This window comes from Pieris brassicae, chromosome 10, assembly GCF_905147105.1.
Source record: "Pieris brassicae chromosome 10, ilPieBrab1.1, whole genome shotgun sequence".
Lineage (NCBI taxonomy): Eukaryota > Metazoa > Arthropoda > Insecta > Lepidoptera > Pieridae > Pieris > Pieris brassicae.
In genome coordinates this window covers 8,314,620-8,325,591 of record NC_059674.1, presented here as the reverse complement: position 1 = coordinate 8,325,591, position 10,972 = coordinate 8,314,620, and the positions used below count along the sequence as shown (strand labels likewise).

Sequence of the window (10,972 nt, the reverse complement as noted above, 5' to 3'; positions counted from 1 at the left end):
AAATCGTGTGCTTATTTAATGTATTCTATATTAAATATATTGAATGAATAAAAACAGTAATAAATTAATTGTTTTTTATTTAATTTTTACATTCGACTAAAGTCAATAAACTAAACTAAAATTATATATCATAATAATCCCAATACAAAAATATTTCATCTTCTTATGTATATTGACAGGTTTGTAACATTTACATTTCATAACTCTATAGAAGCGTCCCGCGAACGCTCCCGAAGCAAGATTGTGATGATTAAATTAAAATATTAATTCCTGAATATGTATTCGCACTCGTTTAAACCGAATAAAGAGCACATATATAATTTTCCATTAAAACGTACATCACAACGCTGCATATTTACAATTCATTCTTTATAAAAATCGACATTTAACATAACAACAACAGAATACGTCACACGTCTTATGGCAACCCTCGACGATCCCACAAATCTTCACATTCCATAGACAATAATAAAACACAACATATACTTTACATAGTCTTACAACGAAATAAATAAATTCTATCCTAATAGTTACGTCTTATTGTCCAACGGAAGAGGCCTCTCGGCCGGAGGCCGGAGCGCGGCCGACAGGTCACTCCGTGATACGATTGCTTTCAGAGATGACGCGTAAGTACGGCCTCAGGAAGGAGAGCGACGGAAAGGGAGATAGAAACAGTTTATAAAATATATAGAAAGAGACAACAAAGGTATAGATAAGATTTACTCTGTATAGCCGACGGAACTTACGTCCGAGCCGCACGAGCACCTCGGAGAGATCGGACGGGGCCACTCGAAACTTAAACCTAATAAATTCATAGCGGAGTGGAGCCGGACGACTCCCGTGCGGCTTCGAAATTCGAGGTCGACGGACCTCATAAGTTACGAGAGGACGACGTGTGCGCGGCGGCGGGACCTCCACGTCGTCAGCTTAATGACGAGAGTGCGCGCTGCGCTGGGCCCGGGCGGGGCCTCCGGGCGGGTCGGGCCTCGGGAGGGCGCCACCCGCGCCGGCCGCCGCTAGCACTCGCGGTCCTCGCGCACCAGCTGCTGCGTGTCTACGCCGGTGTCGGCCGCGGGGTCCAGGGCGCGGGGCCTCTTGCTGGGCACCCCGCGGGTCTCGGTAGACGACGGCGAGATCACCGCCGAGACCACTTTTTCTTTCAGCTCCTCGGGTACTTCGTATATTCCAGCTGAGGAACAGAAATCTATTTACTGGGGCGGTGTCGTTTATTAAGAAAACGTTCGTTCATAACTTTCGGCTAGACGTTAAAATGGTCCGTTTACTGTAAAACTTACGCAGCGGTTCCGGTTCGGGTAGAGCCGATCTCGTAACGGCGTCGTACATAGGGTTCGTGAAGTCTCTGCCCTTGCGGGGCTCGAGAGAATAGTCGTGCGAGGCGGCGGGGCCCGCGGGGCCCGGAGTGGCCACGCCGCCCAACTCCACATTGGAACCCGGTCTGAATGACACGCTTTGAGACGAAGCCAAACTGCTGAGTCCGCTGACTTTGCCGCTGAAACATCAAGTAGAGATTAAATAAATTGTAGATACGAGCCGTTTTGGTTCTTAAGATCGAAATAACATAAGTGAGTAAAGAGGCTTACTAAAAAGTTAACCATTATCTAGTTGATAAAAGGGCCTGAGACTAGTGCTAGACAGGCTACTTCTAATTAATTTGCGATATTTGTTTTAAAATAAGTGTTGTTTGATGATTTGATATTTTAAAAGAGTACAGAGTATCTTTTTTTCTCGGCCTACATCCTCTGTCTTCTTTGCCGATGAGTAGGTATGTCTACTTATTTAAATTTAATGACTTCGAATAAGTGATAGATGTATCTTATGGTATATAGTAAACATATTTTTTTTCTTTTTTATCAACCGTCCCAAATGAATATTCAGTTCAAAGCAGTCTTATCACGATTCACTCACAAGGGCCTCTTCCTCACGATGAACCAAGCCGCGGCACCGGCGACAGCTAACAGGATCACCAGCAGCAGCGGCACGAGCAAGGCCGCTCCTGCCCTGGAACTGCCGCCCGCCGCTCCATCTCCGCGAGCGCAGCGGGGCCCCTCGAGGCCGGGGGGGCAAGCGCACGAGACCGCGCCGTCCTCGCCTTCGATGCAAGTGCCGCCGTTCTCGCACGGACACGCCAGAGGCAGAGCACGGGGAGGCTCCACGGCTGGAATTAGCGTTTTCGTCGGTCAGTTGAAGTCGATCACCGAGAGCGAAGCGAGCGTGTCGGGTCGTTACCGGCGTCGCAAGGCTGGTCTCCGGTGGCCCGTTTGGGCGCGTACTGCTGGTCGGGGCAGGCGCAGCGGTGTCCCGCGGGCACGGCCAGGCACAGGTGCGAGCACGGCGAACGTCCGCAGGCCGACCGAGCCGACGACGTGTTGTAGCGGGAGGGGTGGTACACTGCGAGTTATCATCAATTTTATCTTTTACCTCGGAGAATGTAAGCGCTTTGAAGAAGGTGATACGGTGTATCATGTGAGGGAGCGATGTAGAGGGGATTTTCGCTCACCTTTGACGGCGGCCGGGTTGGCGAGGTCCTTCGAGATCACGAACGGCACTCCCCTTCCGAACTTGTCTTGTCTGACCAGTTCTCCCGTATCCCGGGTGACCCAGTATAGCGACGATTCGAAGACGTCCAAGGACACCGGGTGCTTCAGCAGCTCGCCCTGGAGCACCGTTCGCCGGTTGGAACCGTCCGGTCTCATCGACTCGATCGTGTTGAGCTTGGTGTCCGCCCAGTAGATGGTGTGCTCCATGGCGTAGTCGATCGCCAGCCCTGACGGGTGTCTGACGTTCTCGGTCACGATGGGTCGGCGCTTGGAGCCGTCCATCCACGCGGTCTCTATCTTGGGAGCGGATCCGGCGTCCGCCCAGTACATCTTACCCGTCTGCGGGTCGAGGGCGAGCGATGTGGGCGCTTCGATTCCGGCCGAGACGAGCGCGCGTCTGTACCGTCCGTCGTTACGGGCTACCATCACCCGACCCTTCGGCTTCGAACCGGTCCGATCGGCCTCCGTCCAGTACAGATTTCCTCCGACGTAGTCGACGGCGATTCCGGTCGGCTTGGCGTTCGCTTTGCTCTTTAAGTCTTGCGCGAACCCACTCTTGACCTGCCCGTCGAGAGCGTTGACCATGTACGATCGTTTGATGGACTTGTCGTAGCTGTCCACCCAGAATACCATTTCCTGTTTCGGATCGTAGTCGATCGCTTCGATTCTCTTCTCGGAGGCGATGACGTCGAACTCCTCGTTCTTATCCTGGACGAAGGCGCGAATTTCGGGACCGTTGGCGAACATCAGAATGATTTCGCCCTCTGTCGCTTTGCACACCCCAGAGAAATTATCAGCCAATCTGTAAGTAATTTTGAATTGAGTTAGAGGCTGATTTCGCGACTCACGACGTTCAATAGAAATATAAATAATGCGCCTCCACTATGTACAGTAAAAGCTGTTTAAACAGAATGCAGTACCTAAATCCGTCTCGACAGGCACAGGAGTAACTCCCGGCGAGGTTGGTGCAGAGGTGGGCACAGTGGTGGTCGCCCGTGGCACACTCGTCGACGTCGACGCAGCGCTTGGTGTCTGCGGGCGAGATGATCCATCCGGGGAAGCAGGTGCAGATGTACCCGCCGCCTGTCAGGTTGCTGCATAGGTGCTCGCAGCCACCTGCGAATTGCGAACTTTGGTTCGGTGATAATGTATTTGTCGACCGCTGAAGGATCGGTGCCACGGCTTAGAGCTTTCGTATCTTAGTGGCACAGTCAGCCCTATTAATTAATTAAATAATCGAAATGACCTTTTTCCTGGACAGTGCAACCGTGGGCAAAGTGGCACCCGCGTTCGTCGGAGCCATCTCCGCAGTTGTCGTTGTGGTCACACAGAGCAGTGCGAGGCACGCAGCGGCGGTTGGCGCACTGGAACTGCGTCAGAGGGTCACACGGCCGCGTACGCGCGGCGCATAGCGTCATGTTGTTCTCGTCGGAGCCATCGCCGCAGTTGTCGACGCCGTCGCAAACTTGGTACCTTTTACGATATATTTATTTAATAAACATATTAACAATTCATCAATTCGTAAATCTACCGAAAGAGGAAACAACAAACGTCGTAGCAACCTTGGCACGCATCGATGGTTATCGCAATGGAAACGTCTGAGAGTGTCGCAGTTAAAGTTAGTGCAAATGGAAGCCGCCTCGTCCGAGCCGTCGCCGCAGTCGTCCGTCCCGTCGCACAAGTCCGATTGCGCCACGCACAGGTTGTTACTGCACTGGAATCTAAACATGAAATGAAATTTACGTTATTTCTATGTTATCGATCTACTGAAGGAGGCGGACGTTATTATAAACGTTTCAACTATGCGCTCACCTGCTCTCGGGACAGTATCTGCCGCCAGGGAATCTTGGAGGACAGCCGATCTCATCGGATAAGTCTCTACAATCTCTGTCGCCGTCGCAACGGAAATAGGCGGCGATGCAGTGACCCGATTTACATTGGAACGTTCCGTTCTTACACTTAAAGCCTCCGCAATCCATCTCATCAGTGTTATCTCCACAGTCATCTTCGTGATCGCAGCGCCATCTGGACGATATGCATTTTCCATTTCCACATTTGAATTCGGACTCCGAGCACTCCCTGTAGTTGTGTTGACAGACCGCCTCGGCTTCGTCGCTGCCGTCTCCGCAGTCATCGGTAAAATCACACAGCCATTGTTTCGGAATGCATCGTTTGTTTTCACAGGTGAAGTCCGTTTCGCTGTTACAGCTCGGACAGTTTTCCGGTAATTCGTCGGAACCATCCCTACAATCGTCTTTACCGTCACAGAACAGCCATTTAGGTATACACCTGTAATTTGATTGTCCGGGACACCTTCTCCAGCCTGTGGTGCAGTTCTTTTGGCGACACATGTAAGCCGGCTCATCGGAATCATCACCGCAGTCGTTGTCAAAGTCGCACATCCATAATTTCGGAATACAACGTCCGTTCTTGCAGGCGAACTCGGAGTCGGGCTTACACGGCCTATTGTGACACATTGCGGGATCTTCGTCACTATTGTCCTTGCAGTCAGTGTCCCCGTCGCACTTCCAGCTGTCCAATATACACCTCCCGCTAGTCTTGCACTTAAATTCAAGTAGGGGACATTCGTGGGCACACTGAGCTTCGTCGCTTCCATCGCCACAGTCGTCTGTGCCGTCGCATATAGTCGCAGCTGGTGTACAGTTAGTGTTCTTGCACTGGAATGAGCCAGCTCTGCAGTGCCTCACGGGGCATGTGTCAGGCTCGTCGGAACCGTCCATACAATCCTTCTCACCGTCACATTTCCAGAACCAAGGAATACACTTTTCATCGCGACCGTTGCATCTATGTTGGCCATCCGTACAATTAGCTATACACGTTTTCATGTCCCGCGCTAAATAGAACTGGTTTGGACAAGCGCATTTGTATGTGGTGGCACCTTCTTCGCCATATTCCTCGATGTTCAAATAGCTCGAGGCGTGCGGGGGCGCAATAAGACATAGATGTGAACATCCTCCGTTGTTGTTACCGCAAGGGTTCGTGTAAGGTAGTTGTCGCAAAGGATGAACGACGTGAATGTCGTACGGACGGTGAGTTGTGTTCCTTAGTAAAGTTAGGTTTTCGCCGGAATGCTTATTAGCTTTACTAATAGCTTTCAAGTTCCAGTCGGTCCAATATATTTCATCATCAAAAAGACTCAGTGCAAACACGTGAGGTACTTTACTACCTGATAGTACGACGTGCCTATGTTTTCCTTCTAAGTCAGCCGATCCGATGTAGTCCAAGTGGGCGTCGGCCCAATATATTCTGTCGGTGAAGTAATCCACTGTCAAGGCGTTTGGCCACGCAATATCGTTTTCCCAGTTCAGAATAGTGCTAAAGTTAGATCCGTCCATACCCAATTTACCTATATAAGCTTGCAAGTGCCACGACGTATAATAGAGGTAGCCAGTTCCGGGGTGAACCACGATGGCTCTCGGGTCAGCTATTCCTGTTTTGAGCGTTTTTCTTCTAGTTCCATCTAACTCGGCTACATCCAAATTCTTAGAATGTCTATCCAACCAATAGATTTTTCTGCCAATCCAGTCTATAGCTATCCCTTCTAGGCCGTGGGAATCGTGCCTGATTACTACCTCCTTGGTGGGGTTAGGATCGGTATAGTCCGATCTGTAAATGGTTTTGGCAGAAACATCAGCGAAGTACATCTTTTGATCTTTTATATCAAAATCGATAGCTACCACGTTCATGAGGTCTTGGTGTACTAAATTGTACAGCGTGGCGTCAGTAGACATGTTTCGGACGTAGTATTTGTTGGTGAATATGACCCATGCGGTGATGTTGTCCTTTCGTTTGCACGTGTGCTCGTCGGCTTCTCTTTCATAGTACTGATCGTTACACTTACAGTAATATGAACCAGGTGTATTGGAACAATATTGCGAACAGACCCCAGGTGTCTCGAGACACTCGTCGATGTCCGCGCATGCCTTTCCGTCGGCCAATAGCTTATATCCGTGATTGCAATCACAGTAGTACCCCGTCAGAGTATCGATACATTTGTGTCCGCATTGGTTGATCTCTAGCTTGGCACATTCGTCGACGTTACAGTGTGCCGGCTCATCGGAATCATCTGTGCAGTCGGATACTTTGTTACAGACCAACTTATTATCGATACATTGGTCGTTATTACATTTGAATTGTCCGTTTGGACACGTCTTATTGCCCTTAACACAGTCTACTTCATCCGAATGATCGCCACAATCGTCTTCGCCGTCACATCTAAAGTGATTTCTGATGCATTTGAAGTTCTGACAGCGGAATTCTTGGTCTGTGCAAGTTTTGTATTTCGTGTTACATTGCTTTCCTTCATCGGAACCATCTCCGCAATCGTTGTCGTGGTCACAAACCCAACCGGAGTTGATGCACCTTCCGTTATTACATTGAAACTGATCCTCCGAACACGGTGTCGGGGTCGAACAATGGTGAATCGTAGAGTTTTCATCCGCGCCATCAATGCAGTCTGGATCACCATCGCAAAGCCATTTTTTAGGAATACACTGAGCTCTGTTCCAGAGCCTGTTCTCTTCACAGGTGTACTCAGTTTCAGGATCACATTTCCTTTCGTTACATTGATGTCGTTGGTCTTCATCACTATTATCTAAGCAGTCGTTATCTCCATCACAGATATAAATTCTTGGAATGCAGTTTCCATTATCACAGGTGAACAAATCTCCAAAGCACGTTCGACCTTCTAAACGACAATATTCCGGTGGTTCATCAGCTCCATCTCCACAGTCGTCGTCTCCATCGCAGTACCAGGTAGCGGGAATACAGCGATGGTTCGGACAGCGGAAACTGTTTTGCGGGCACGTTCGCTGAGCGCAATGTAGAGGATCTTCATCAGAATTGTCTCCACAGTCATTATCTCCATCGCACAGCCAGTACGGTTCTACACAGATATTGGTCTTTTCACATTTTAGGTGATTAGGAGGACAAGTAGTATTCCTCGGACATCGTTCGTGAGTTTCATCTGAAGTAATATTATCTTTGCAGTCATTTATTCCGTTGCAGACCTGCGACATTGGAATACACCTCGAATTGAGACAAGTGAATTCTCCGGGTGCACACGGTGGATAAACGCAACTTTCCTCGTCGGAACCGTCCTTGCAGTCGTTCTCGTGATCACATTTCCAAGACTTAAATATGCAGCGGCCATTATTGCAGCGGAACTCGTTAGGCGAGCACGAGTGATAGGCGCAGTAGTTGTAGTCCTCGTCCGAGTTGTCTCCGCAGTCGTCGTCACCGTCGCAAGACCACATGCGACTGATGCATTTACCGTTCGCACAGAAGAATTTGCTAGGGTCACACGTTATGTTCTTCGGCACACACATTCGACCTTCATTAACCAGCTTAGTGTTATCGTCACATTTACATTCAACAGATTTATTGGGGGCAGGATGACAGCTGTGCGCGCAACCGCCGTTATTAATTTCACAGAGATTCGTTTGACACTTCTGTCTGCTTTTACTGTATATGTGGATATCTCGCGGAGAGTCTTCGAGCCGCTTAACCATTTCGATCATATTGGCGCCCGTATGCTTTTCTGCTCGATAAACACCGCGCAACTGTAAGTCGGTCCAGTAAATATAGTTTCTAAACACTGTTATAGCGAATGGATAAATCGTTGCAGATATAAGAACTTCTCTATCAGAGCCGTCTAATTTCGATCGCTCTATCTTTTCTCGCACGGCATCGGTCCAATATAACATATTTTCGTCAAAATCGATGGTCAATCCACTGGGCTGTGACAAATCTTTATCGATTATGGCTTTCTTTAAGGAACCAGCCATAGTAGTCCTGTATATCTTGCCGGACGTCCCGAAGCGGCCCCAATCAGTGTAATATAAAGTTCCATTGCACGGGTCGACGACAATGGCTCTGGGCCGCTCGACTCTCGCTATCATCACTAGTTCGGTGCCGTCTAAGTTCATGGCGTAGATAGAGTTATTTGAACTGTCAGTCCAATAGATTTTTTCTTGCGTCCAATCGTAGGAGATACCTTCCGGATTTATATTTTTGTTGATGATGTTTTTAATTGTCGAGGGATCCGGATTATTTGCAGACATAGAGGCTATTCTCGCCCATGGTCGTATTTGCGTAAAGAATAATTGGTTATCTGCATAGTCAAACTCTACCCCGACTACGTTTGTAAGATTACCGATGGGTTTGAACGGTACGCCGGTAGACTTGGGATCCAAATTGATAGCTCGAATTTCAGTCCTCGTGGTGAAGACTACATATTCATCGACCACGTCACACTTCTTGGGATTGTTGGCGGATATCTGTCCGGTGGCGCAGTCACAACGATGCGTGTATCCCTTGTTGGCATCTGGTGGGTAACTGAAGCACAGTTGGTCACATCCTCCGTTGCCCAATTTCCTACAAGGATTGTTTTCGTCCGTCGGCTGACTGTTTATGTCAAATATCACTATGTCTCGCAGTTTAGGAAGATTAGTTCTCAACTTCTCCGGCATAGACATGTTTCCTGGCAGCTTGGAAGCTTTATAGATCGTTTGTAGGTTCCTGTCGACCCAGTAGACGCTGCCGGTGTGAATCGCTATGCCCATCGGGTTCGGCAAGTTCGATCGAATCAACTGTCTGTTTCCTCCGCTGTATGAAATTTTCTGAATTTGGTCTAGTTTCGAATCGACCCAGTACACGTCGTGCGTGAGCATATCGATGGTCAAATCTCTCGGATTGGATATCCCCGAAGTGATAAGAGTTTGCCAGTTGCTTCCGTCGAGGTACGACTTGCCGATACGCGGATACTGTCCGTAATCTATCCAATACAGGAGCCTCTTTATAGGGTTGACGGCCAACTCGCGCGGCGCGTCCATGGTTGTCTTCACTATGACTTTTCGGTGTGATCCGTCGAGCCAGGACATTTCCACGTAGTTCTCGTGCGGGAAGACATTCGTGAAGTAAAGGTTGCCGGCCACCCAGTCCACCGCCAAACCCCTGATTCCGTTGCTGCCGATGCCGTCCTTGACGACGTGCTGCAGTTCCGTACCGTTGGGGCGAATACGAAATATACCATTCCACGTGCCTCGATTGAACTCGACCCAGTAGATGTAGTTGTCGGCGAAGTGGACGTCCACGTGCAGGATATGGTGTCCTTGGCCGGTGACGGGCACCATAGCCTCGGCGCTGCCCTCGAGGCTGTAGCCGCGAATGATGTCTAGCTGCGAGACCACCGCGAACGTCTTGTAGGGCACGCAGTTCACTTCGTTCTCTTTCCTGTAGCCCACGGAACAGGCGCAGACACGAGAGCCGCCCTCGCTTGGGATGCATATCTGCTCGCATCCTCCGTTGCTCTGGAAACACGGATGGTGAATAGTTTTCCTCTTTTGGAATATTGTCATCGATTTGAGGTCACTCTCGTTGTCCAGGATGACCTTGACGTTGTCGCCGTTGGGGAGATCGGCTTTGAAAATTTTTTCGTAACGTTGATCTAGTACGTAGAGTCTCGAATCCAACACGGCGATGACTTTGGGATACGCGATGGCCTGCGCCTCCGTGAGAATAGTCTTTCTGTCGTTTCCTTCCGTGTTCACGCTGTTGATGCTGGCCGGGAACTGGGTGCTGAAGTAGATAAGTTTCTTCTCGATATCGACGGTGACAGCTGCCGGTCTTTCTATGGCGTCCACTAATATGACCGGGTACGTTCCGTCCATATTTACTTTTCCAATCTTCGCTGGTACTCCGTAACCTCCTTCGTCGGCCCAGTAAATCTTTCTGAAAAATAAGTTAAGAAAATTCAGTTATCACTTCGATCTTAGCGTTGACAGTATATTTTGACAATTAATGGGCGCTCACCCTTCTGTGGGATCCAGACAGATATCCTTAGGTTTGGCGATCGAGTTCCTGCTGCCGTCGTTCGCAAAAACGATAGTTCTATACTTGACTTTGCCATCGACTCTGATGAGTTCAATATTACTGGCGACTCTGTTAGCCATGTACAAGTTTCGTCCCAGCCAGTCGAATGCTATGGAGGACGGAGCCCCCACGATGCCACTGTCCTGGCCGAGGAACTCCGCCTTGTTTCCCCCACCGTACGGCATGTTGTACAAGGTGCAGTTTTCGTCATCCTCGCCATCTCCCGATATTGATTGAAGCCAGTATAACATGTGGCCTTGGCGATCGTAGTCCAGCTGAACACCGCCTGAAAAACATTTAAAGTTTTTTTCGGATTGACATTTTACTACTAAAATAATTAATATTTTTAAAATTATGGGAATAGTTATTACTTACCTTGGATTCCGACAACGGGAGGTAATTGACCCGCTCTTCCGGACCCGTCAGTCGACAGATCGATGACCTGTGTTCCTTTCAGCACCATTAAGTACGGACTTTCTTCTGCAAAAAGGAAATTCAAATGTCACTCATAAAAGTAAATA

General features: G+C 49.0%; 1 protein-coding gene across 2 annotated transcripts in view; it reads right to left on the bottom strand.

The window, feature by feature from the left end:
* Nucleotides 1–59: 59 nt before the first annotated feature.
* Nucleotides 60–10,972, bottom strand: part of LOC123715532 (low-density lipoprotein receptor-related protein 2) — an 89,202-nt gene continuing 78,289 nt past the window's right edge. For both annotated transcript variants that reach the window (XM_045670581.1, XM_045670582.1), the window contains 11 exons: nt 10,827–10,931; nt 10,392–10,737; nt 4,371–10,310; nt 4,121–4,279; nt 3,805–4,031; nt 3,479–3,674; nt 2,519–3,360; nt 2,248–2,409; nt 1,927–2,176; nt 1,296–1,510; nt 60–1,189 (listed from right to left, as the gene is read on the bottom strand). In XM_045670581.1, coding sequence (XP_045526537.1) covers nt 1,017–1,189; nt 1,296–1,510; nt 1,927–2,176; nt 2,248–2,409; nt 2,519–3,360; nt 3,479–3,674; nt 3,805–4,031; nt 4,121–4,279; nt 4,371–10,310; nt 10,392–10,737; nt 10,827–10,931 — 8,615 coding nt within the window. In that variant the 3' untranslated portion in view covers nt 60–1,016. The remainder of the gene's footprint in view (nt 1,190–1,295; nt 1,511–1,926; nt 2,177–2,247; nt 2,410–2,518; nt 3,361–3,478; nt 3,675–3,804; nt 4,032–4,120; nt 4,280–4,370; nt 10,311–10,391; nt 10,738–10,826; nt 10,932–10,972) is intronic.